At 45.7% G+C, this 27,879-nt stretch overlaps 1 protein-coding gene and 2 long non-coding RNA genes across 4 annotated transcripts in view; 2 read left to right on the top strand and 1 right to left on the bottom strand.

Moving 5' to 3' along the window:
- Traf3ip2 (TRAF3 interacting protein 2) overlaps positions 1 to 14,326 on the bottom strand; it is a 39,630-nt gene extending 25,304 nt beyond the window's left edge. For both annotated transcript variants that reach the window (XM_021174989.3, XM_029482553.2), the window contains exons 1-2: positions 14,031 to 14,326; positions 1,588 to 2,397 (exon numbers count right to left, since the gene is read on the bottom strand). In XM_021174989.3, coding sequence (XP_021030648.1) covers positions 1,588 to 2,389 — 802 coding nt within the window. In that variant the 5' untranslated portion in view covers positions 2,390 to 2,397; positions 14,031 to 14,326. The remainder of the gene's footprint in view (positions 1 to 1,587; positions 2,398 to 14,030) is intronic.
- On the top strand, positions 5,117 to 6,778 carry LOC147002624 (uncharacterized). The gene is made up of 2 exons (XR_015048408.1): positions 5,117 to 5,344; positions 5,462 to 6,778. It is a non-coding gene; the product is annotated as an uncharacterized LOC147002624 (long non-coding RNA).
- Positions 13,466 to 26,578, top strand: LOC147002623 (uncharacterized). The gene is made up of 3 exons (XR_015048407.1): positions 13,466 to 13,891; positions 25,662 to 25,791; positions 26,469 to 26,578. It is a non-coding gene; the product is annotated as an uncharacterized LOC147002623 (long non-coding RNA).
- The last annotated feature ends 1,301 nt before the right edge of the window (positions 26,579 to 27,879 follow it).

The raw sequence follows: 27,879 nt of genomic DNA, 5'->3' as shown, positions 1-27,879 counted from the left end.
TTTAAAAATATTATTTATTTGTGCATATCAGAGAGAGAGAGCGAGCGAGAGAGAGAGAGAGAGAGAGAGCGAGCGCATCAGATCCTTTGGAGCTAGCGTTACTTGGGTACTGGGATCCAAACTCTGATATTCCTGATTGAGCAGACGGTATTCTTAATCTCTGAACCATCTCTCCAGCCACCCCAAAGTGGTTTTTTGTTTTTGTTTTTTAATAAATAACATGTGAGCCAGTATGTGGGTTTGTGGACTTTGAGAGCAGGTGCCCGAAGAAGCCAGAGGCATCAGATCTCCCTGGAGCTAGAGATGTAGGCAGCTATGAGCTGCCTGACATGGGTAGTGGGAATTGAACTCAGGTTGACTGGAAGGGCAGAGTACTCTGAGCTCCTGAGCCATCTCTCCTGCCCTCCTGCCCTCAGTGTTTTAATAACATGCTGTTTGTATACATTTTTGCTTCTTTGATGTTTCTATTGGATACATTACTAAAAGTAAGGCTGCTGGCCAAAGGGTATGAATCCCCTTTTGATGAATAGTGAAACTGCCTTCCAGAAGTGCATCCAATTCTGCTCTTACCAAGAGTATATACAAAAGTATTCATTATCTTATACCCTAAGTATGTGCAAGGTTTTATTTTTGTATCCATCATTACATAAAATGTATCATTGATTTTTTTTTTTGCATTTCTCTTTTAATCTGTGTGTGTGTGTGTGTGTGTGTGTTTGGGTGCCACAGTGCACATTGTAGAAGCCAGAGGACAATTTGCACAATGGCTATCCTTCCATTACGTGGTGTATCTGTCTCGGCAGCAAGTGCCCTTAATCACTGAGCCATCTCACTAGCCCAAGTCAGCATTTTAAAACAATGCTGGAAGTACACTCAATAGCACTGCAACCTATTTTATATTACGTACATACGCAAAGGATTTTTTAAAAAGCTCACTGGAAGTAAATATATCAACAATCCCACAATAGGGACTTCTCCTTGGGTAAAGGAAATAGCCCCCTTCCACCGTCTGCGCATATTTCATTTGGAGGAAACTACCCACACGTTGCTGTTCTGCCCAGAAAAAGCATCGTTACGTAAGGAGAAGTAGAATTTCAGAGCCTTTTAAACTAACCTGGAAATGTTGAGAACTAAACCCAACATCTGCCTTACCAAAGTTTAGTTCTCAGCGTTTCATAGGTAAGAAATCCAGCACACCTGTGCTGTGACTGGCACTCAGCAGGCGCCAGGCCCCGTCCACGTCCTCTGCCAACTGTGACAGGGAAGGGAGAGGAAAAGGAAGAACCCAGGAAGAAGCGCCAAGAACTAGGACAAACGAATTTTCTAGAACTCACTAGGATCTTCTCTCTGTCTAGAGGCATGTCTCAATGTGCTCCAATTGGGGATCCACTTTGTCCTAAGTTTCCTAGAGATTCAAGTGAGGCAGGCCTTGGCTAACAAAATGCACTGTTAAGGTCCCTTTGCTCATGCAAAGGCCTGCACCAGAGAACACTCCCCGACTGCTAGTCTCTGGACGTTGGCAGTGTTGTGAGGTCTCGTTTCCTCAGTCCTAGTCCGGAACGTCCAGAAGCGGTAAGGATAACTTACGTGGCACCTGGTGGTGGTAGGGCCCTCCGGGGCAGTAGTACTGACAGTTCCATGGGGCCTGTGGGGAAGGATGGGGCGGCAGCAGCTGGGCGTTCATTGGATACCTCTCAAGTTCAAACTGAGGTGGCAATTCCCTGGACCTCAGAGGCCCAGGGAGGTCCTGCAGGTAACATGAGGAAGTGAGGGGCAATGGCCTCTCCAGCTGCCTGATGCCCAGGACATCTTGGGGCTGGGAATCATAGCCAGTGTCTATCGTGGGCACATCTGGGGCTGCCCTGTGTCTGTGGGGCCCAGACCGGGGCCGGGGCCGGGGCATCATCTCTTGGCCACCACTGAGGGAGTCTGCCAAAGCATTAGGTAAACTTGGGTCTGATTTGTCTGATTCATGGCCAGTGTCAGGAGAAGCTGCTGAAAGCCGAGATCCCAGCCATCTATTGCGTTTTTCCATAAGTGTGAACCGATGCTCTGGAGGGAGGGCTCCAAGCTCAGACTCAGGCTCGCTGGCTCCAGAGGAGCATGAGGAAATATCTTTGCCAAGTTCAGGGTGCCTTCTAAAGAAACTGGCTTCACCTTCCTCTAGGACTTTAGCTCGCAGGCAGGTGACCTGTTGTGACACAGGCTGGTGATTTGCGAGTTTCAGGGGAGGGCACTGGAGCACAGACAAGCTGCTGGGTGCCATGTTCCTTGTATTGGGAGCAGGTGGTTCCAATTCCTCTTCTGGAGAGTATTCTGGGATCGGATTCAGCAACTGACTCGGGAATGGTTCTGATTCATCAACCTCCACGGGAATGCTTCGGTTCATTCTAGTTTCTGAAACAAGAGAAAACATGCCAGTCTCAGAAGATAGATCAGTGCTTGGAGTTCCCATTTTATGACCTTAAAGGACCTGGTTCAGGATGTGGTTTAAATTAACAGTAGTGTGACAGCATTGTGCTCGCAGGGCCCCAGTCACATAAAGTTGTTTACTTACCCTGCAGGCAAAGGCACTCTGCTTATTAAGATATTTTATCTGGAAGGCAGTTGAAGAAACATGACCAGAAGTTGGTCTGTGGTAGGAATTGCTTACCAGCAAGGGGAAAACATGGGTGAAAGTCAACTGCCACCTACTGAGGAGCTGAAGTGGGCTTCACACTGATTGGCATGAAGTGGGCTGCTTGTGTGCTTGGGGTGTGAGGATGAAAACCCCAGGAGCTGACACAGGACGGTCTCCAGAGCACGCTGTTGGTTGCTTCTCGTGGTTTTAAAGTGAGAAAGAAGCAGGACAGCATCTGCTGGTGGTGCATAACCTCGTCTCGGACGGACACAGCCCCCACACTGGGGCAGGAGAGGGCAGTGGGAGGAAGACTTTTACCTTTTGAACTTTCTTTCTAACTTCATATGGCTATTGCTTAATTGAAAACTAAACAAGTTTCTTTAAAAAAGAAAGCACAAGCTTAAAACACATTGAAACAGGTCATGGTGACATTTTCTACTTAACAACTTGGGTCATTTGGAGGATGTATTTACCTCTGGGCACTGTGCCCGCAATGAAGGTAGCGAGACCAAAGGCTTGTTAAACTATCCCTCAGCCCCTAGAGCCGCCTGATCCAAGCCATATTGCTTTTATCTCTTAAAATTGAGTTAACACAATGGTGGTGGGGGTGGGGGTGCTTCCTTTGTCTAATCATTAGCTAGTTGCTGTGATGTCCAGCTGTAGGGCAAATAAAGGGAAGCCTGGGAAATAGGGTGCTGTAGAGACACTGGGGGTTCACGGGAGGTTTCAGAGCAAGCGCTATAAAAGAGCAGGTATCTGTGGGAAATCCCAGCGGTTTAGTCTACAGAGGGCCTTTGTACATAGCACACTTCAAATACTAGAGAGACTAAGGCTGTGTGCAGAGCATTAAATTCCAACTTTGGATCTACGCAGCCTTTCAACCACGGACATTTACTGAGAGCATACTGTGCCTAAAGTCACAGGGTACATAGATTATTGTGTCAGCTTTTGGAGAATAGGAATTTACTGTCTCTTGCACTCTGTGCCCACTCCAGTGGAAGAAGACAGCCTGCACTATACCGTTTGCCTTTCAGAGGTAGGCCGGCAGTTGGCTTCTCACATAGTAGGCGAACACCCTAACTACTGAGCTAGAGCGATGGTCTCTATCCAGTGGGCTTAACTGTCTACAGAAAACCATGCATGCCTGTAGACAAGCCTGTCAGCACATGCCTGTAATTGCAATTATTAAGGAGTCTGAGGCAGGAGAATCACTTAAGCCTAGGAGCAAACCACTCCTCTCATCAGCTCATGGCACACAGGGCATATCTTTAGCTTCCAGCTGCCCTCAGCCTCCCCTTTCCAGGCTGGCATGTGTGCCCCTTGGAAGAAACCCCACTGTCTAAATTCATTAGAACTTTTGAAAATGATTAAGAACCTACCAAAAGATAGAAAATGCTCCACCTTTTATTATTTTTAAATGCACTCCCGTTACATTACCCTTACAGTTCTGTCCATGGCTACAAAATGGGATGCACTATGCAACATGCTTGCCAACCCAGCTGCTTAGGAAACAAGCAGCCTCTCGGGGGTGGCTGAGGGCTGCATGATCTGCATGCATCTATCTGTGAGCCCTCGGATGAGAGGGAGGGCGAGGAGAAGGACAGCGAGCCAGCTAACAAGAAGACACTCTGCCAGCTCATGTCATGTGATTCGCCTCCATTGCACAATTTCCAAACAATTCAGGTGCAAATGTTTCCATCCCTTCTCTGGGTTTTCAAATATGGATATCTGGGAAGTACTTCCTACCAACAGAATAACTTGCAGATTTGGCTCTTTTTTTGCTCAAGGGCTATAGGAAAGCTAAAATCACAGGTGACAAGTGTGACCATCTCAGGTGACTTAAAACTGGTCTGTAAAGGGGGACATGGCCCCTCAGATAATAGTAAACAAACCTGTCCTGGCAACAAAAACCCTCGCAGTGAGACTGTAGCAACAGTAATGACTATAAAATTACAACAGGCACTTGAGATTCTCAATGGGTCACTACACAGTGGGTCCTTACTCCAGGTTAGTAGCCCCACCCCAAGCATAATCTCATACAACTTTCTGCTTGTCAACTGTCTACAAGTAGTACTGAATGAAAGAGGATGAGATCTTAACAAAGTGGTTCCTGAGGCCCGGGACAGCATTGTCATGTCTGCCAGCCACTTGATCCGACTCAGAGAGAATGCACACAGGAAGGCACAGGGATCCTACCCCAGGGCCTTTGCACTTGTTGCTGTCTCTTAGAATACGCTTCCCTCCAAATACCTTCGTGCCTCCCTTCCTTTCTCTCCAGAGGTCCCTCCTCACCTGTCATCTTCCCAGTGAGGTCTCCCTGGGCTCCCTTATAAAGTGTTTGCACTCTCCCCTCGCCTCCACCCGCTTCCATCTCTCCTTCCTCTCTCGAAATTATTACCACCCTACAAAGATATAGAATGGAAATATTTAATCCCATTTGTTTCCAAAATTTAATTTCACGATAGAATGTTCTCATCTTCTAGATGCACCAAGACTCAACACCTAGACCCACGAGAGTAGATGCTCAGTAAAGATTTGCTAACTGAACACATGATTGTGTCTACGCCGAGCAGTACTTTGTTGCGGGATGGGCCCTGGCAGGGTTAGTAAAGCCCTCATTTGTTGACATGGAACCTCCCAGCTCCAGCCCTGCTAAGAGCTGACAGAACATGGTGAACCCTGCCCAGCCTTCCTGGCTATTCCAGGGAGCAACTGCACAGATTGGTGAGGTTTATCAAAGACTCATTTTTAACTGTAGTAAATGTAAAATATTACTCTTTTAAAAAACAACCCAGTGTTTCACCTCTGCTAACCATTTCTACTTTCCTTGTTTTCTTCTAGGCTAGCTCCATGTTTTGTTCACGTGACTCTCACCCTGGTGTGGCCTGGACTCCAGTCCCTGGCTCAAGGAAAGTCCAGACTGACATAGAAAATCCCTGCTCACCAGCCTTGACCTCGGGAGAAAGCCCCTGACCTGTGAGTGGACAGAAGGCCTGGTGGTCAGCCCATGGGAGCCCTGGAGCGTGCACTGCTGGGGCAGCTCAGAAAAAACTGGGAAGCCAAGACTTGACTGTCAGTCCTGGAGAATTAGAACATGCCTGCTAAATTGCGGTCCACTCTGAGGAAGGGGGGTGCCCACAAGGAAACCTAGTGGGTGGGGTTCTGGCTGGGACTCCTCTGGAGTTCCCAGGGCAGATGCCCGGCTCCAGCGTATAGACCGTGATGCAGCTGGGCTTCTGTGTCTGATTCTTAAGTGCCTCAGGTAAACAGACTCTCCTTTGCTTTGCCAGGAGGAATGACATTACTATCAGCATTGTAAAAGTCTGTGGCCTTTGAGAGAGTAATTTTACTTCTAAGACTCTCCTCTACAGAGAAGTGTGCACACTGTTCCAAGTGGAGTCTATAAAGATAGCAACGAGCAAAGACTTAAAACAGAATGGCTCCGTGTTTGAAGTGTTGTGTATCTAGACAATGAACAGCCCACCTTTAAACAAGCCCCACATGGACTGAAGCGGAGGCAGCGCCAAACGTATTAGGTGACAGTGTGCCACGTGGCTCTGTGTGATGGTAAGATTATATGTGTGCATGTCATCTCGAAAGGAGAATCCGGCTTATCTCTCGGGAGAGAGTCTGCATCTTTTCTCATTCGTACCGAGTATGGAGTGTGTATCTATCTCTCTGTCAGAAATGTACAGGGAAGGGTCCACCATTGACCTGATGCTCACAAAGGTTAGGAACCAGTGCCAACCACAATGCCCACCTCTACCTTCAGGAGACAGTAAACGCCTTAGAATACAAAACCCATAAACAACCAAGACTGTAGTGTCTGCTGGGGCTGGGCCTGAGCTGCACACGGAGGCTAGGTACCGAACAGCTGCCATGGTGAACTGGCACAGCTAGGCACTGGGCCAGGCTCACATGCCCTCTGCCCTAACTTTAAAGACAGCAGTCTTGGCCCAGCTTCCCTCGCCCCCTGTGTATGGGCAGAGAGCTATGCTTGCTGGGTTTCCAGCTCTTGTATTTGGACTCCTCTTCTCTTTTCTCTTTCTGAGAGAGGGTCTCACTATGTATTCGTGGCTGCTCTGGAACTTCCTGGACCAGGCTGGCCTTGATGTAGATCTCTGCCTTCTAAAAAATAAAAATATTTTTTTATGTGTATGAGTATTTTTTTTTCAGCATATATGTCTGTGCCTGGCGCCCTCAGAAGTCAGAGGAGGACATTGGGTCCCCTAGAGCTAGAGTTACAGGTGACGGTGAGCCAACCCAGAGGTGCTAGGAACTGAACCTGGGTCCTCTACAAGAGCAGTGGCCTCTTAGTCGCTGAGCCATCTCTCCAGCCCTCTTCATTCTCCTCAGCTCACTGTCAGTTTCTCTATGGCTTCCAAACCTCTAGTTTTCCTTTCCCCTCCTAGGTCTGAGGCCAATATCCTCTACCCTCCCGCAACCCCTGCAGGATAGGGTTTGCAGAGAAGATCTTATCCAGAGTTGATACTTGCTGACAATGTGTGCCCCTGGTGTCCCTCCCACAGAACTGTTCATGCTGCCCTCTCCAGCCTTTCTCTGTACACAGCTCAGCCAGTATCCCTGAGCTGCCATGAGCTCTGCTCAGGTCTTTCCCCAACGTCCATGTCCTACAGTAGCATACCATACCTAACTCACAGCGTCTCAGAAAGGAGGCCATTCGTCTCCACAGCAGCTTTATGATCTCATCAGGGCCTCTGTCCTTCTGCTCATATTGGCCCCCCTTCTTGCATGTCCATCAGATAGCTTCCTACCCCTTCCTGTTTGCAAAGCAAGACTGTCTCAGGACACAAGTGAACCGACCTAATGCTATGCTCGAAGTTCACTGTCCCCTGCAGGTATACCAGGTAGTAGTAGTGTCACTGAACCTGTCACTGTGGTTCTGACTTAAAGTGGCCTTACCCTGGACCAACCCGTATTCCTCAGGAGTAACCGCTACACAGAACTAAACTGCTTCTGGGTACAGACTTTTAGATTTTGATTGCTTCTCTACCAGCTGTGTAAGTGAAGGCTATGACCACAATAGAGTTACTTAGCTTCTCGGGGCCTCATCTACAAACAGAAAGGATTAGCAGCTCTGTCCCATAGTTGTGAGGCTAAAGAGGTCTAGCATGGCCAGCACAGAGCCTGCTCCACACTGCAAGACACCTGGCTTTCTAGATGCTGTCTCCTGCATGGTACACCAGGTAGTGGGAGTGTCACATCCTCCTGGCGTATGGGGACTGTGGCTGTCTATGAGAGGACTCCCACCACACTGGATTCACATCAGCTTATCTGGCCCTGGTCCACAGGCAGGGTATCAGGAAGCATTCTGCTAGTCCTTAATAAGACACATAAAGGAGCTTTTCCAAAGCCACACAAGAGCTTGGTGAAGGCAAATCAACCTATGGATTCCTAGCAATTGCCACAAGCCACTGTGATCCAGGGCTGGCAACTTTTTCCTATAGCCAAATAGTATATCCTTTCTGCTTTATGGGTCATATATTGTCTCTTTCTTGTATTGCACTGTGTGTGTGGTATATGCACAAATATGTACACATTTGTAGGCATGTGCTTACACATGTATGTGTTTGTGTGTGAGTGTGTGTGTGAGTGACTGTGAGAGCAGGTGTATGTGTGTGTATGTGAGTGTGTGTGTCTGTGTGTGCACGCACACACCCATAGAGGACAGAGCAGCTGCTTTTACTTTACTCTTCTGAGACAGGGTCTCTCACTGACCCTAGCCTTTCTGACAAGTGAGGTCCTAGGATCCACCTGTCCCCGACCCAGCACTGGGACAACAGAGACACAGGCATGCACATCCCTTTCCACGTGTGCTGGGGATTTGAGCTCGGTCCTCGTATTTGCATAGCAAGTGTCCTAATCCATGAGCCATCTCCTAATGCCTCTCTACTTTCTACCTTCCTTCCTTCTTTTTTAAACAAGGATAGGGGCTGGAGACATGGCTCAATGGTTGGGACCATCTCCTGCCCTTCCAGAGGACCTGTGTTCTGTTCCCATCCCCACATGGGATGGCTCATAACAACCTGTAACTGCAACCCCAGAGGGATCTGCTGCCTCTGGCCACCATAGGCAACTGCACTCACATGCATATTACACCCCCCAACACACACACACACACACATACACACTTTAAAAAATCACTAAAAACCAAAAAATGTAAATTAACATAAAAATGATTCTTGGCACTGGGCTAAGACTAGAAAGACCTCGTAGGTTACGTTTAGCCCAAGGGCTACACTTTACCAACTGCACATAAAGATTATGCTGGTGTGGCAAACTGTAAGCCAGATAACATGGATCTGACTAAGAAAGGTTGCCCTCTCGGACCTGTCTTTTGTTATTCTTCACTGAATGGTGGTTATTCCTAAAATGGTTACAAGGATTTTTATAGATAGTAACTCATGTAGTTCTCACTGTGATCTGAGTTGACGGGTACTGCTGTTGGTTCTGTTTTATAACAGGGGGATTGAGGTACAGGCAGGTTAAAGAACTTTCTCGAGGTCCTATGGCCAATAGCAGTTCAGCCCTAGAGCCTGCGGAACGAAGAGCCGGCACTGAGACTGAGGCTGTGTATTTGGGAGGGCAGGATTCAGAGCGTTCACCTTGACCTGAAGGGTTGGACACACCCCTCCAGTGCTCTGTTGTATAGCGCTAGAAGGAAGCCAGGGTGTCTTTGCCTCAAGCAGTTACAATGGAGGCTGCCATCAGACTGCAGAGGCCGCTTGATTTGGAAAAAAGCACTTGATTGGATCTCATTAAATTTTAATCATAAACTGAATTCAAAATAAATTGAAACCTGGTTGACAGAGCACAAACAAAGGGTGATGATAAATGCGGGCAATGCAGCTGGAAAGGTGATCGCTTCCAGGAGACATCTCTGAGGCAAGGACGGGTGGGACTTAATGAAGGCATTGTGTCCCTGGAAGAAGACAAACAGCACAGCCAGGGAGAGGAAGGGCAGGAGCAGCCTTCCTAACTCATAAACAGCATAACAGCTCCTAAGTAATCAAGACTAGCTGATCACCAGAGGATTGGATTTGTGTCTCATGGATCCTAGCCTGGCCTTGAAATCCTGATCCTCCTGCCTTCACCGCCTACATGCTGAGATTATAGGTATATACCACTATATAGGCTGGATTGAAAGAAATATGTGTCTGCGTGTTTGTTTGACGGGGGTACGGTACATATGTGCACATGCTCGGCTGCTTTTGGAGGCCCGAGATCCACGTCAAGTGTCCTCAATTGCTGGTGCACTGTTGTGGAGGACTGAGTCCCACACTGTGTCTTCTTCCATTACACTCCACCTTATATACTGAGGCAAGGTGTCTCCCCACCTCAACGTTGTGGGTAGTTCTCCCAGCCAATTTGCTCTTCAGATTTTCTGGCTCTGTCTCCCAAGCACTGGAGGTTCCAGGAGGGCTGCCACACCCGCTTGGCTCTTGGGTGCTCTCTGTGGGTCTGAACTCCAGTCCTGAAACTTGGGCAAAAAGCACTTTACCCCACAGAGACATCTTCCTAGGCCTGAACTTTTTTTTTTTTTTTAAATACTGTCTGGGTTACTGATAGAGTTGAAGAGTCCTAAAGGCATACAACAGCATATTCCAGGTGAGCATAAGAAATAAAAACATGCATTAATAATACATGCATTAATAATTGGGAGGATCCTAAACTCTAATTTGGATATTTTCTTGTCTTGTCTTCTTTTCTTTTGGTTTTTCAAGACAGGGTTTCGTCTAGATAGCCCTGGCTGTCCAGGAATTCACTCTGTAGAGCAGGCTGGCCTCTAATTCAGAGATCTGCCTGCCTCTGCCTCCCAAGTGCTGGAACAAAAGGCATGTGCCACCCTCCACCAGATCTGGATCAGATATTTTCAGTCATAGATTCTCAAGGTATTTTTTACTCTCCAGAGAATAATTTGAATTTTCTTCTTACATTTATTGATTGTTTATATGTTGCACTGAGATGTCATGGTGCCCAGGAAGACAATTGGACAGGAATCTGTCCTCCATTTACACCATGTGGATTCCTAGCATCAAGCTCAGGTTGTCAGGTTTGGTGGCAAGTAAGTTTACAAGCCGAGTCATCTCGCTGGCCCCAAAGACTAATAGGTTTTTTTTTTTTAGTATGTCTAATCACAGATCTTTAAAACTCTCTGTAAATTTCTTTGTCTACTGCCCAAATGTATGCAAATTACCATCAAATTGGTTTCCCTAGTAGTAGACTGTTACTGCTATGGGAGAAAGACCTTGTAGTCTGTGTGCATGGCAGGTACAGGAAGGCTCACAGGGGAGAGGCACACCGGTGTAGGGTGGGCCAGTGGCCAGGATGTCGAGGCAGATGACTTGGGATAGGAAAAGTTCAGAGATGGGCATTAGGCCTGAGAGGAGCAGTAGAAGGCTGGGCACAGGGTTCCACCACAGCAGAGGTGCCAGGTGTCCGGCATTGCTGAGGGAGTTGCCGGGTCCCCATGCAGATTGGGTCTGCCGGGTGTTCAAAGGGAACAGGCTGTATGAGGGTCTCCCATCTACCCAAACATCTTGCTTTCAGCAATGCCATGAGGGAATCGAGCCAAAGTGGCAGCATGCTAAGGGCAGCCACTGGATGGAAGCCCACCCTTCCTTGGCTGCTTTCTAGTCTATGGTCTGTCTCCAAGAAGGCCTGGGGGCACACCTTCAGCACACACCTGCACGCAGCACACACCTGCTCGCAGCACACACCTGCATGCACACCTGTACACAGAAGAGTGGGCAGAGCACGGAGTCTGGAGTACACGTGGGCTCTGGGATGCCTCCCAGAGCTGGGCAGGAGACAAGGAACACTGGAGGGGAGCGGGGAGAGGAAACCCTGTTTCATGACTGAAAATATCTGGGAGACAGAACATTGAGAAGAAATAGGAGAAGCCTGGAGGACAGCATCTAGATTCCAGCCATCCGATGCTTCTTGTGGTAGGTCAGCTGGACTATTTTGATAAAGAGGATCAAAGTTTAAGGGTCATTTACTTGGCTATGGAAGGACCTGGAAGTTTACCTCACCTCCACCTGTGTCCTTTCCTAGAGCAGTTGCCTACAGTTCATACAGATATGTTTTTTAAAGCTAATCTAAAACTGCCTGCTGCAGAAAATGATTGGAATTCAGGATCTGAGATTTCCATTCTGCCACATGAAAGACATTGATGTAATTTAGACAAACTACGCCACCATAATCTATCTTGCTGATGCCTAAAAATAGGACTTTCTCCTCTTAATTTTCAGTGTATTTGAAAGTCACTAATCCCTTCATTCAGGGACGTGCAGGCTCGAACACTGTGTGTCTTCGGGCCCTCTGAGAATCACTAAGCTAAGAAAGTCTCTTGTCCCACGGTATCCTGCAACGTCATCTGACCCTCCCTCCTGCTTAAGGCGGCCCCACAAAGTGAACCTGTCAGAATGGCTGCCTCCTCTTCCACCTCACGCTTGTCCTGTGTGGAATGACTAGGGAGAGCAGCACCAGATTAAGAGTGGCTGTGGTGGCGCTTCCACCATCAAAGTGCTGCTACCCCACTTCCAGATGATAATGCTTCAGGATTTGAAATAAGAATCAGGAACTCACCACAAGCAAACGTGCCGTACGTGCCGTTATTCCAGACTACAGAGAAATGAGGCTATAGACCAGAGCCTGGATTCCCTACAGAGAATTTAGCAATACCCAAAGCCCCTGGAACTGTATTGACAGTAAGTAGTTACTCAAAAGAAACAATAATAACGTTTCTTAAAGCAGTGGTTTGGAAAAGGTTAAGAACCCAGTGTATCTGCCAGCAAGTAATGACTCTAATCATAGTCGCCAGCCTTACATGGAGCTGGGATGGTTTCTCTGTTCCCTTTCCCCTCCTCCCATTAAAGGCCCACACGCGGACTGCTGGGGCCTGGAGTGCCTTCCGATCCAGCTCCTGGCCTCTGCAGCAGGATCGTCTGCCAGCTCTGGAGCCTGCCTTGACTCTCAGCAAACACATGGGACATGAGCTAAATTCAAGAAATCCCATTTCCCCCTGCGTGGTTAAAGCCAGAAATGATGGCTGGATTCTAGGCTGCTCTCCTGCAGAGCTGCAGCTGATACCCCACCCCCACCTCCCTACCACCCCACCACCCCACCACAGGCTGCCTGCCCTGACAGCTGCTTTACCTTCGGCCTGGAAAGCAGATGAGGGAAATTGAGAAAAAAACAAAAAAACAAACAAAAAAAAACCCAAAAAACTTTTTTTCAAAGTTTACGTGCAAGATTGAGTACCTCTACAGCGTCTGATGACATGCCAGGTTCTGGGGGCTGGAAAAATAGAAGAAGCAAAGGCCTTCCTACTGCACTAGCAGCAGGGGTAAAATATATATGTGTAGTAGTCAGTAAACAAAACAAGTTTTAGAGACCACCCATTACGGTAGTACCCTTCTGGGACTACCCTGGCCTTGTTTTCGTAGAAAAGAATTTAGACATAATCATGTTAGTGTGTGAGTGCACGCACGTATGCACACACACACACACACACACACACACACTTGGTCGATGAAGAAATCCAGGCTTCTGGGAGCCAAAGAGAATTGCCTAAGAGATACACCCACACAAAGTGGAGGGAGAACTTGGAAGCACGTTTTCTGCTTTTTTCAATTATTAATTTGGTTTCTTTCCACGACACCCTTAGAAAAAGTCTCTAGTCTAAAAGGCCACTATGAACTAGGAAGTCACAGAGAAGGCAGCTTCTAAGATCCAGTGTTTCTTCTCTGGCCTCCCCAGCACCATCCAGACCCAGCAAACCACAGGCTAAGGGAAATGGGGGCCTGAGGGGGTGTGGGGATGTGGGGGTGGGGGCGACGAGCACTTTCTGACCCAAGAATGTGAGGCTGGTATTTTCCCCCAGCATAAAATAGAGAAAAACTGGGAGTTGGCCTTCCCGCAGTCCCTGACGTGTCTTGGGCTGAAAGCCAAGTACTTAATCCTTTCTATCATGGCTCCCTCCTTGGAGAAACAGTTTTGATTCGTTTTTAAAGACAGGTTCTTGCTGCGTCACCCAGGCTGGCCCTGAACTCACTACGTACTTTGATTTCTTGATGGCTGACTATGAGTACTGAAAACTCCAACCCGGCAGCGTGTAGTGCTGTGCGCCTCTCCTTATAGAGTTAAACTCAGCCAGGCCTGCCAGAGAGAAACCCTAAACCGGCGCTACATTCCTGCAGGAACTCTGTCACAGTCTCAGCTCACACTGGCCTCCAGATGAACAAGGTAAAGGTGGGGGCATGAGGGCATGAGGGCGGAGGGAAGTGAGATCCGGACTTTGTGGCAACAGAGAAGCCAGTGGACTGGAAAGCCGGCCAGTGGTTAAAGAGGTCAGAGCAGCCCAGGCACCAGTGAGTTCACTTACCTAAGATCGCCACCGACAGACGGGCCCAGGGGGTGGTCGCTGGCTCTGCTCTCGGGGATCCACCTTGGGCCGCTCAGACCTCCCTCGCCCTCTCCAGTCCCAGGTAAGTGGCGGAGCAGGCTCTCGAGCAGGAAGTGGATGCTGTATGCAAATCTCTACGGAGAGGAAGCCTCTGCTCTGCAGTCTCCCCGTGGGGCAGTGAATCAACCGCCAAGAAGTCACTTTATTTCTTAAAACAGAAACCTCCTGCGTTCACCAGCGAGAACCAGCAACCAATTAGGCTGCATCCTGCTTTTACCACCCAGATAAGAAACTGTGAGGAATGCCCCGGGCTTCTGGGTTACTGCAGCGCCTGAGAAGGTGTCTCACGGAGACTGAACTTTCGGTCTTCACACTGCTTTTTCTTGAGCAGCTTCAAACGAGCTTGGGCCTAATAATGGGAGGGAATATGAAGCAAGACCTTTTAACTGTGTTTTTTAACTCACCAAAACAGATTTGCTGCCTGTAACTAAGGGGCAAAGGATTCACTGCCTACAACCCTGTGCAGAACTGTATCACACACACACACACACACACACACACACACACACACACCTCTGACTTCTCATTTCATAATCTTTTGATTTTGGGGTTTTTTTGTTTGTTTGTTTTGCTTTTTTGTTTGTTTGTTTTTGTTTTCGAGACAGGGTTTCTCTGTGTAGCCCTGGCTGCCCTGGAACTCACTCTCTAGACCTGCCTCTGCCTCCTAACGCTGGGGTTAAAGGCATGTGCCACCACTGCCTGGATATCATTTCACAATCTTAAGTTTATTTCTTTCTTTTCCCTTTGTTTATTCAGTACACTACAGAATTTATTGCACAGACAGGGATCCGGGAGGCAGAAAAATGGTGCCATGCTATGTGTGGGTAATATAAATCCAGGTTATTTCCAAAGCACTGGAGGGTGATGGGAGCCAGTCCGGGTGTGAACTCTGTCAGGCCACCAGCCAGCACTGATCGCAGCCACTGAACCCCCCCCCCCACACACACACACACCTCTACCATAGAAAATGTCTCAGACTGAGCCAGTCCGGTCTCTCCACTCTTGCATAGGGAACACCGCCCAGAATGTCCTCAATCAGGTTGCCCCAGGTCTGCCTAAGTATTACACTTAAAGTTGTACCACACATTATAAACAACGGGAATGTGGCTTGTTTTTAAAACTTTATAATAAAGTGGTACACATTGTGGTGTGTTCTTACAATGAAGTACTACTTAGCTGTTAAAACAATGAATATTTGTATTTATTATTTGTACAAATTAACATGGGAAAGTGAATCTGAGAAATTATTTAATAAAACATTATTCTTGACTATATATATACATATATATGTGTATATATATAATATATATATAATATATATATATATATATATATATATATATATATATATATATATATATATAGTGATAGAGAGAGAAAGGTGTCTCCAGCATGTAGGACACTGCCTATGACATAGTAGGCAGTCACTGTATACCTGTTGGATCATCACGTCAGAAATGGCTGTAGCTGAGCCTGGTAGCACAGGCCTGATAGTCCCATATTTATTAGCTCAGCCTTGAACTTTCTACTTCGAACATTATTATTAGATCTTAGGGGTTAGGGGAAAACAACACTCCTTGTGGAGTGGCTGAAACCAGGGTAATTAGGGAGGGGCCGCTGTCAGCATTGAAATGAGAAGAGGAAAGGAAGGCAATGGCATGGAAGGGGTGGTAGAGGAAAGATGAACTCATTTCTCATAGCTGACCTTAAATGGGCTGAGATGAGCCTCAGAGTAGTTTCTGGAAACCTCTGCCTTTGGAACCCTTTCCATGAGGAGTCAGGACAGCCAGTCTCCACCCAGTGGCCTGGGGGAAAGGCAGCAAGCCTAAGGCTTGTCTGAGGTTGCTGGGCACCCCTCCTCTCTGAATCCATCCTGAGTTTGGGGGAATGGGATAACAGCTCCTTGCTGAGAGCATCTGCTGAGCCCCTTCTGGAAAGCAGCCAAAGGATGTAAACTGTTTATAGAGAGCCTCCTGCACTGAGAAACTTCTGTCTGCGCATGCCTGGCAAGCTTAGACTGAAAGAGGAATGACAGAGGCCATGCCTGAGGACTGGGACATAAACATCTCAGGTTCCCAGATGCTATCCACTGCTGTCTGGATGCTCGTGTATAACCTCCAGGGAGCAGCTCTTCCCTGGGGACCTTTGCACACCTTTAACCCTTCAAGCAGACCCGAGAGGTGCAAAAGCTGCCATTGGTGCTGTGCCTTCAAAGAACACAACACTCAGAGACACCTGGTAGCTTCTAGAAGGGCACATAGCTAATTTGTGGAGCAGCCAGAGCTGTCTCCCTTGTAGGTGTCTTTCCTCCCTCGGCTGCTTGGCTCTGGACTGTTTCCTACAAGTTTGAGTGCAGCTGAGGTAGTTCCCTTTCTTTATACAATTCTTGACAACACTTAAGAGGGGAAGGAAGGAAGGAAGCAGTAAACGGGCATGGCCATGGCTTCCAGTCACTTGGGTCTGTGTTTACTGTGTTTACACATGGATTGCTGCTATCAAAGACAAAAGGAGCAGGTCGTGGTGTCAAGACATCGTCTAACCATCTCACACTGAGTTAAAAAGTCCAGAAGTCATTCTACAGACGAGGCTGGCCTCGAACTCAGAGATCCGTCTGCCTCTACCTCTTAAGTGCTGGGAGTTCCAGGACAGCCAGGGCTACAGAGAAACCCTGTCTTGAAAACAAACAAACAAACAAACAAACAAACAAACAAACAAAAAATCCAGATGTAAAGGATTTATGTTTGCCAAGTTCTAGGGCTTGTCTTGGTTGCCTTTCTGTTGCTGTGAGAAGATACCATCATCAAGGCAACTCAGAAAAGAAAGTGTTTAATTAGGCATTACTGTTTCAGAAAGTCAGACTATGTGGTGGTTTGAATGATCGGTCATAGGGAGTGGCAGTATTAAGATATATTGTCTTATTAGAGTTGGTGTGACCTTGTTGGAGGAAGTATGTCATATGTCACCACCTCCTATGCTCAGACTCTGCCCAGTATGGAGAAGACCCTCCTTGATGCCTGCATAAATGAGTCTCCACCTGGCTGCCTTCAGATCAAGACGTAGAACTCTAGGCTCTCCAGCCCCAAGTCTATTTGCGTAACGCAATTCTTCCATTGATGATAATGTACTGAACCTCTGAACCTATAAGTCAGCCTTGGATATAATGTCTCTTCACATCAATAAAACCCTAAGTTGGTACTAGGGACTGGGGTATTACTGTGATAGGCCTGACCATGCTTTTGTTTGGAAGAATGTGAATTTTGAATGCAATGGAATGCTTTAAGTGGGACTTAATGGACCATCCTTGTAGGAATATGAAAGTCTTTGTTGCTGAGAGTTCTGCATCTTGTTCCAAAGGCAGACAGAAGACTGGCTAGGAAAAGGATCTTAAAGCTTGTGTGATCTTAAAGCTCACACTCACGATGACACACTTCCTCCAACAAGGCTACACCTACTCCAACAAGGCCAACTTCCTAATAGTGCCACTCTCTGGGCCAAGCATATTCAAACCACCACAGAACTATAATCCAAAAACGGAGGGCACACCTGTGAGAGATTGAGAGATTTTTTTCTGATTAGTTGAAAGTCTGTGAGTTCACTTCTAGTCCAGAACTTTGAGGTAGGAAGATAAGCCTCTGATTCAGATTTTGAGATGGGAAGACACAGGTTTTTGATCTAGACTTGAGATGGGAAGACATCTTTAATCTGGGCCATATAGTCTTCTGGAAGCCAATATAAGGACATGGAAGAAGGAAGGTTTTTGCTTTTTGTCTGCTTTGCCTTGCCTTGCTCACACAACCATTCCTTCATTTCCATTGGAACATACTTCTTCAGAATTTTTACATATACAGAAGACCAGCTGAAATACCCAGCCTTGTGGGACTGAGCAACTACTAGATTCTTGGATTTTTCCATTCACAGCTAGCCATTGTTGGATTAGCTGGACTGCAGCCTATGAGTCATATATATATGTGTGTGTGTGTTAGTTAGAGTTTTATTTGCTGTGAAGAAACACCATGGCCAAGGCAGCTTTTATAAAGGACAATATTTAATTTATAATTGGGGCTGGCTTACAGGTTCAGAGGTTCAGTCCATTATCATAATGCAAGAAGCATGGCGGTGTGTAGGTAGACATGGTGCTGGAGAAGGAGCTGAGAGTTCTACATCTTGATCCAAAGGTAGCAAGAAGGAGACTCTGCCTTCCACAGACAGTCAGGAAGAGGCACTCAAAGCCCACTTTCACATGACACACTTCATCCAACAAGGCCACATCCTGCTCCAACAAGGTCATGCCTCCTAATAATGCCACTTCTCATGGGCCAAGTATATTCAAATCATCACATTCCACTCCCTGGCACCCGTAGGCTATGGGGTGGGGGGTGTCATACCTAGCCATAGCATAACAAAATATATTTAGTCTAATTTCAAAAGTTCCCATAGTCTAGTACAGTATCAAAATTTCCAAGTCTCTTCTGAGATTCATGCAATCTCTTTACTGTAATCCCCTATAAAATCTAAATAAAAAGCAGATCATATACTTCTAACATATTATAACACAAGATATACATTATCATTACAAAACATCATAGTGAGGAAATACTGGACTGCTACATCCACTCCAGTAGTAACACATGTAACAGGACTAGAAACCTGGATGCAGTCCCGAGGCAAAAAGTTCATGGAAACTTAGTTTCCTGAAACCTGGAACCCTGGCATCCCGTATAACAAATGCTCCAAACTTGTCCTTGTGAATGGCTCTGTGTGCTTTCTTTCAGTATTGTTTGTTATAGGTGCCTCCAAGCAATGACTTGTCAAATACCTAAACAAAATCAAACTTTGCTTCCTGGCCTTCACCAATGCCCTAGGTAGTCCTTGAGCTGACCCTGGGCTTGGAATTCAGTAAGAATGTTACCTATTCAGTAACATTCAGAATTGCCTCTAGTATCGTAAGAGAGATAGTGAAAGAAATCAGGCATTACTATCTACTTCATAGAGTTAGAAATCTCAGGGCAAGCTTAGCAACGTAGGTTTAGAATTCTTATTATAGTTAGGTATGGCAGACTACAATTACTTATTAGTAGAAGTCCCCCCATACAATCACTTAGAATAAAAGCCAGCTACTCACATATACAGGAATTTACAGTGGTTTTGAAAGTAGATCAGGCTGTGGTTTAAGGAGGAACTAGAATATTGCATTATTCATGAGAAGGTTAGCTAGAGTGGAACTCCCTAATTAGAACTATGGCTTGGAAGCTGGGCATGGTGGTTCACGCCTTTAATCCCACCACTCAGGAGGCAGAGGCAGGCGGATTTCTGAGCTCGAGGCCAGCCTGCCTGGTCTACAAAGTGAGTTCCAGGACAGCTAGGGCTATACAGAGAAACCCTGTCTCAAAAAACAAAACGAAACAAAAAACAAAACAAACAAAAAAAAAGAACTATGGCTTGGGCGTGAAAGCCCTTGCCCCGGGAGTGTAAATACCTCACACCTAGCTTCTAAGAATATAGCTGACCTTAGATAGAGCTGACTTTGTCCCAGTTGTTTTATTGCCCAGTTCCTGCCAGTCTTCATGTTTGCATTCCTCTGTTGTGTGTAAGAGTCATTAAGCATCCAGTAACCTCATTGCACCTTGCTGATGTGTCACCTAACTTCCCTATTTTCTTCTGTACTAAAAGTCTGATGCTCAATTTGACAAATTACATTCAGATACCACACTCCCTTGTGTTCATATTTGTTTGTCATCTGTGCCAACTCCTTGCCCACCTGTACCGGAACCCCGTTTTCCTGCGGATTGAGGACCCAACTGAGGTTCATCTGCAGCCCTGGACCAAAGCAAGGTCACAAACCATCTGGGCAAACTCCAAACTCTGTATTTCCATGTCTAATGTCCAACTCTTTTTGTCTTGGTTGACTACAGCAAACTTATTTCTTTTTGGCTGGTTATACTCCCTGTTAGCAGCTTTCTTTGACTAGTGTCCCACAGCTCTGACACTTCTAACATCCTAGGGTATCCAAGGCAACTTCAACTTCACAGCTTCTTGTTCCAATTTCTGGTACCCACACTTCATATTCTTGGATCCTCCAAAGGGCTTGGGCCACCTCTCCAGCTCTGTCCTCTGTAGCACTCTAGGCTCTGACTGACTCCCCTCCATTGCTGCTTCTGTTTGTGGTGGTCATTCCATGCAACTGGCATCTCCAGTACTGTGGAATTTTCCACCGTAACTGGGCTTCATCAAGAGGCTCCAACCATGATGCCAAGCTTCAACTTCATTCCTGGACTGTCAACTGCAACTGACAACTGAGGCTGCACTTTCACCAGTGGCCTTTCCTGGCCTCTCACAGTGCTAAGTCTCGGCTGTTCCCTTTATACCTTCAAAACCAGTACCACTTTGGTGACTAAACACATTACCAAGTCCAGCTGCTGCATGAAGTACAACATTTGGTTATTTCTGGAACAGAGCTTCTTTGTGGTCTCAGAAAACACTTCCCAGAAGATTTCACCTCCACGATGCTTGTCTCTTCTTAATCGCTGCTACTTTCTTAGATCCAGCTAACTAGCATCAATTGTCCTAGTGGTCCCTTCTATTCTTGACTTTAAAGCCAGAGCCACATGGCTGAAGCTACCAAATACTCCTGATTGCTGGGTCTTGAACACACTCCTCTTGTTCTATTACATCATCACCAGCTTTCTGTTTTCCAACTCTTTCACTGCCTAAGCTTGGCTTTCCTGGAACTTGCTCTGTAGACTGAACTTGACTGCATGCTTCTGTCTCCTGAGTTCTGAGATTAAAAGCATGTACCATCATGCCTGGAACTAAGGTTTTTCTCTACTTGAAACTTTTTCTGTCCCAGGTTGGCCTTGAGCTCAGAGATCTGCTTGCTTTTGTCTCCTGGGATTAAAGACATATACCACCACCATGCCTGGGCCTAAGCTTTTCACTGCCACCATGCGTTAAACTCTTAATCAAAAGCCTGTGTCTTTCACCCTCAAGATCTGGGTCACAGGTATGCATTCCACTTCTGAATTGTAGTTGGTTCCAGATTAAAAGTCCAAATGAAAACCGTTCAGTTGTGCTTGGCCGTGTAGAAGGAACGATGTGGCATGGTTTCCCGCCCCTGGAACAGAACCAGTGGGACTCCACAAGTGTTGACAATTGCTGAGCATGGGATATATATATATATATATATATATATATATATATATATATATCTTCATATTCCTCTGTTAGGAAATATTCTCCCTGCCAAGGTTATTGGGGAAAGTCCTGTCTGCCAGGGTTAATGACTCCATGACAATTAGAGACAGCATGAATCTGGGAGAGAAGGGTGTGTGCATGTTCTTAGTAAAAATGATAAATTTTGAGAACTTCTGGATAGCCCTTAAGGCTGTAGGAAAGAACTCTGAAAACATGAGTTCAAAAATATATAATTTCTCACTATGCAAAATATAAGGATGCAATATGAATTATAGAAGGGACTTTACGGACCTAAAAGAACAGAGGCAGCTACACTATGAGCCAGCTTGTCAGAAAGATACAAAGGCAGGCATATTCCTAAGTTCAAAGGCAGTCTGGGTCAGAGTGAGTTTGGGCCTTGATATGGTAGGAATGGTAATTTCAGTACAAGATCATACCCAGCTAAGTTTATTGTCTGTGCTTACAAAGGGAAGCAGATTTCTGAATTCATTTGCAATGTTTTATTAAAAAAAAAATGTGCTTGCTGTCTTTTTCTAAGAATCAGGGGCTAGAGTCAAGAAATGCTGATTCATGGGATAGTCAAAAAGGAACCTGGAGTAAATTACTGAATTAATATATAAATAAAAGACTGAGCTTTTGGTCTTCAAGAGATGAACTATCCAGAGAGTTTTAGAATTTTTTTGAGCAAGAGAGATCTGTCTTGAGCAGAAGGCTATTTTGGAAAGTACCTTGAGCAGAACATAGGCCATGAGCTTGTATCCCATGATTTAACATCACTCTCAAACACCCCTTCTCTCTGGAACACGTCTCCAAGCTGAGGAGAGTGCTTGGCAAAAAACAATAGTCAGTTTATAATAATGCCTAACATGATATCTCTTGTTCATGATATCTCATGAACTATCTCTTGTTCAACTGCAAACATGTAAATAATAAGCTTAGCTGGGTGGGATCTTACCCCAAGATCACCACCCCCTTAATTCCATTTAATATCCTTAAACATGGGATTTAGCTCCATTTCACTTCCTGGAGCTTCTTTTTTACTAGAATCATAAAATTTGTATTTTCCCTTTCTAAGCTTGCTATGCTTGATCAAAATGTTCTTCATGGGAGTATACCAGAGAACAGAGTCTGTGCTGGGCTTTTCTGAGACTTCCTTTGTCAATGCAATTAATCTGAATTTCTTCACCCTAGCTTCAGGCATACTCTAAACACAAGGGCAAAAAGCAGTCATATTCTTCATCAAAACATCACAAAGACAATCTCTGGGCAACATGCTGAAATTCTCTGAAACCTCTTGAGCCAGCAAGTCTCTACAGTTTAAATCGCCGTCAGCACCACCATTTTCCATATTCCTACTAGAATGTCCCATTAAGCCCTACTTAAAGTATTACTCTTCTTTCCGAAGTCCTCAAATCCACATTCCTCCAAACAAAAACATGGTGAAGCCTATCATGGCATTACCTCAGTCACTGGTACCAACTTCTGTCTTAGTTAGGGTTTTATTACTGTGAAGAGACACCGTGACCAAAGCAACTTTTATAAAAGACAACATTTTATTAGGACTGGCTTACAGGTTCAGAGGTTCAGCACATTTTTATCATAACAGGAAGCATGAAAGTATTTAGGCAGACATGGTGTTAAAGAAGGAGCTGAGAGTTCTATATCTTGATCTGGAGATAGAGGCAGCCAGGAGGAGGCTCTCAAAGCCCACTTCCATAGTGACACATTTCCTACAACAAGGTCACACATATTCCAACAAGGCGCCATGGGCCAAGCATATTCAAACCACCACTGTGTGTGTATGTGTGTGTGTGTGTGGTGTACCTGTGTGTATGTACATCTATACATATACAAATACATATACATATATATTATATACATATATGAGTGAGAAATTCATTCCATAAGTTTTGTGAATCCCGAACCCTAACTAATACTGTGCAACTCTTTTGTGTCCCCCACCCCATGCCCCAGTGACAAACCTCCTCAAATGAGGCCATATCTCCTAAGCATTCCCAAACAGTTCATGACGGGTGTGGGGCTGTGGGTATAGGGGAAGAGCGGAGTAGGAGAGGAAGCCCACGTCCCACCAGAGTTCCAGTGCAGGCAGACGCAGGAGGACTGCCGGACACTTTCCACGTGGCCCAGGTGGGCATCTGGCTGTGTGAAGCCACTGACCCCACATGGCAGGGGGTGGACAAAGGCAGCCACCAGTACCAGGTTCTCAGTCTCTGGCATCCCACGCAAAGGAGCTTGACTGGAGACCAGGCTGTCTGTACATAGCCCATTGTCCCACAGATGGGGACCAAATAGTCAAGTATATGATGAACCTATGGAGCTATTCTCATTTAAACTACCTCAGGGTTGCTATAACAGAATACCAGAGAGTAGGTGGCTTAAATTATGAGCTTTTATTTCTTAAAGGTTCGCAGGCTAGAAGTCCAAGACACTAGAAGTGTATTGTGTATTGGTGGAAAGCCTGCTTTCTGGTTCATGAATGGCCTTCTTGCTCTGTCTCATTCAGTAGAGGAGCCTGGGATGTTCTCTGGTCCCTTTTACAGGGGTGCTAATCCTATCCATGAGGTCTTGTTGCCACAATGTAGTTGCCTTCCAAAGGCTCTATCCCCTAATACAATCATATGAAGTAGGTATGACATTTCAGCATATGAATTTGAGTGAAATGGTCCTAAGAATGTAGTTAATCACACTTGGCAACTTTGCACATAACAAATAGGTAGTTTTCTCCACTCCCATAAAACTAAATCAAACCAGAGATGATGCTCAGCATTAATTCATGGAATAAAAGGGAAGAAAAGATTTTTTTTTTTTTTACAAACCCGGTCTTTTCATTTTTAAAGCTTTACTTACAATCATGAGAAGACAGAGTGAACTGTAGTGACCCACCATGTATAAAGGGAGATAGCCACTCTCATGTTGTCCTCTGTTTAGAATGGCCCCAGTTCAAAGGGTCCTGAGCACCAATCATAGGCTACCTGAGGAGTATTCACTCCTCCAGTGTATCTGTCCTGCCCTGGACTTTTACTCTAGCCTCTCAGCCTTCCCGAGTATTGACCTTGGTCCTGATGCACACTGGGTGTTGGACACAGAAGCAGAAACTTCTCAACACTTACTTTGGTCTCCTTCAGACGGACAGGCAGTGGCAAGCACTAGTTCCAACTAAGCAGCCACTAGATGAGGCAGAGGCCCACAGCATGCTGAGTCTCTCCTGCTCTGCTTGGCTGCTTCAGTTCAGAATGGAAGCCAGCACAGGCAGGTGCACAGACTCAGCCTCACCTCTGCCGTCCCCACCAAGCCCTGGTTCCTCTTGCTACCTGTCTAGATGGCCTTTCCCTTTCAGTGGCATCCTCTCTGGGCATGTCTCCTGTCCTGTTGGCACACTGAATCAGGACCTCCAGAACCTAACAGAGGTCTTGGTATCACAGACTAAAAGCAGAAGAGCAAGTCTCAGCCACTCCCCCTAAGAGGCCTTCGTGATTTGATGTGTTATGTACTGAGACTGAATTGTCAATGAGTTAGCAAGGGAAGGTCCCGAAGGCAGAGATCTGAAGAGTGATACGGGTCACGCATTCCCCCTTTGCTTTCTCACCATGTGAAGAAATAGAGAAGGCCATACCCATGAGGAAGAGGCTCTTGGCAGACATGGAATCTACTGGCACCTTATTCTTGGATTCTCAAGCCTCCTAAACACTGATAAAGAAATGTCTACTCTATATAGTTTACCCAATCTAGAATAGTCCCCTTTAGTCCACAAAAGATACATTCCAAACGCCTAAATCCTGAAACTCAACATACCAAGCCCTGTATACACTAATTTTTTCCTATGCATTCATATCTATGATAATTTAATTTACAAGTTAGAAACAGTAAGAGACAAACAATGGCTAATAAAATAGAAGTTATAGCTCTATAAAATTACCAACATTTACTTTTGTTCTCTGATGTCATTTTTAAGTAACACAGAGATTGCTGGATGTGATGGTGGGAATGTGAAATGCCCCTCACACATTCCTGAATGTGAACATTTGACTTAGAACTTGAGATACTGTTTGGGGAAGCTGTGGGAACTTTGGAGTGGACTGTGTGGCTTTTGGATGTGGGCCACTTCGGTCAGGCCTTTGAGAGTTACAACCTTCCTCATTTCCCTCCCCCCACCTCTGTGCTTCCTGACCCACCACAAAATATAAGCATCTGTTGAGAGCTCCAGCCTCCGTGCTTTATCACCATGATGCCCTAAATAATTCTCTCCTCTTTCAAGCAACTTTTTCAAGTTGTTTCTGTTGGGTGTTTTGTCAGAGCATCAAGACAAGTAGCCCACACACTTGTCATACTTTTCCACAGGAATCTGATAACCAGGCTACTAAGCGACTGATGGGCATATTGAATATTCAGCAGGGGATGCTGGACAAATAGATGAGTCACAGGCAGACGGCGGGGGCAGTCCAACATCTCACCACACTATTCAAATGAGGTACAGTTGTAATTCTTAAAACTCATTTATTTATTTTGTTTATGTGTGTTTGAGGGGTACACATGTACCATAGCATGTACATGCTTGTACCATAGCATGTACGTGGAAGTCAGAGGACACCTTTTGGAGGTTGGTTCTCTCCTTTCATCATGTGGATCCTGGGGACCAAACTCGGGTCGTCAAGCTTGGCAGCTCCTGTAGCCACCGAGCCATCTTTCCAGTCCCACTGATGCACAGTTTAAAATGGAAGAATTATTTGTTTCTGGAAATTCCCATTTCACACTTTCAGGCTATATTTGATGCACATAACTGCAGGTGACTGAAGCACAGATAAGGGAGATTATTGTAATTTGTTACAGATGCAGGTACACATGAAGATAAGCCTCCTTCTCCTACATAGTTCAGATTTATTCGTCTCCTTCTCTTATGAAAGGGGATGCTGAGAACAGCAGATTTGTCAAGCTATGAAATAGCCTGTTAGACCATTACCCACGCCAATGGGTGCCTTTTACCAAACATTTGCATACTTGAAGGAGAGCATTCTAAAGTTCTGGGGGAAAGTCAAAGATTACCTGTTCCTTGGTAGCTTCCTGTGGTTAGTTGGTTCTGAAGTTTGGGGCAGTGTCTCTAGAGTAAGCCCTATAATCAGCTTCCTGTTAAAACCACCACTTCACTAGGAGCTGACCTTCAGGGTGCACTTGGAGGGCATGGCTCACTGGGACAGTGCTTTCCTGGGTCCAGAAAGGTTCCTTGTCCACCACCAAGAACAGAACGAGAGGTTTTGGAAGATGGTAAGTACTAACCCTAAACATGCTGCCTGCTTTACACATGGCTTGTTAGAGCTTCTGTGTGAGGTGGGTTCTAGGAAAGGATACTCAAAAATAAAATCAAAAAACATGTTCCAAAGAGCAACTCTCCAAAAGGAAAATTAGCATTGAGGTCCCAGGTTCACAGCTAGGAAGATCAGACAAGGGAAGAATGTCAAAAAAGAGGCAGAAGAATGCAGTGAGAATTCTGGGATTTTGGTTAAGCATGTGCTTTCGTTTTAATCCCAGGTACAGGTGTGTGTGTGGGGGGGTCCCAGGACTTCCAGTGCTTCAGACTGTCCACAGCAGCTGACTATGATTTGCCTCATGCTCTAGCAGAGGTGTGGTTTTGCCAGCTGCAGATAGTGTCTGTGATTGTGTGACATTGGGATGCTGGCAACTTTTCAGAGGGTACAAAAATGCTGGGGCTCTTAGAGGTGGGATGGTTGTGGTTTGTTTGTAGTCGAGCTCAAAGAAGAAATAAAAGGAAAGCAATTAGATTCAAGGATTTTCCTAATTCCTCTCTCCCCTCTATCCTTGTTTCTATTCTATCTAGTGACTGGGGGTGAAACTAGGGAGATAAAGGATGGAAAAAGAAGAACCCACACCAAATGTCATGGAATCCAGCAGATGAGAAGATGTGACATCAGGATAGGCAAGAGCTTTTGTGCAATGCTTGACACTAAGAGAGCAGGGGGGCAATGAGAATCCCCAACACTGTTTGGTGTGTGGCCCATTGTGTAAATCCTGACATCCAGTCCAATATTTTCCCAGTCTTCTTTTGTTGGATTCACACAATTCCTTGGCTTCTGGATGTACCCACAGGCAGCTTTATTTAGTTGACATAAAAAGTGAACTAAAAACTTTATTCTTAAAGCCTGGCATGGTGACATATGCTTGCAATCCTAGCACTTGGGAGGAAGAAGCAAGAGGATCAGGAATTCGAGGTTAGCCTTAGCTCCATGGTGAGTTCAAAGCCAGCCTGGGCTACATGAGACATTGCCCTATAGAACAAACAATAACAATAATAACAATAGCAAAACAATTTCACAATGAAAAATAATAAATATTACTATGGTTATTTGTAGAAACTTGGAATTCTTGTATACTCATTTCTAAAGTTACAGTGTGACCCAGAAATTGTGTGTAACACAATAGTAACACCATCACAATTACTAAGCAGATAAATGGGTAACAAAATGTGGTGCATACATACAGTAGAATATTGTTGAGGTCTAAAAAGAATGAGGATCTGACACATACTACAACATACATGAACCTG

Source organism: Mus caroli, unplaced genomic scaffold, assembly GCF_978045245.1.
Source record: "Mus caroli unplaced genomic scaffold, Mus_caroli_1 scaffold_9, whole genome shotgun sequence".
In the NCBI taxonomy this organism is placed as follows: domain Eukaryota; kingdom Metazoa; phylum Chordata; class Mammalia; order Rodentia; family Muridae; genus Mus; species Mus caroli.
This window is presented reverse-complemented; position numbering and strand designations above follow the sequence as displayed.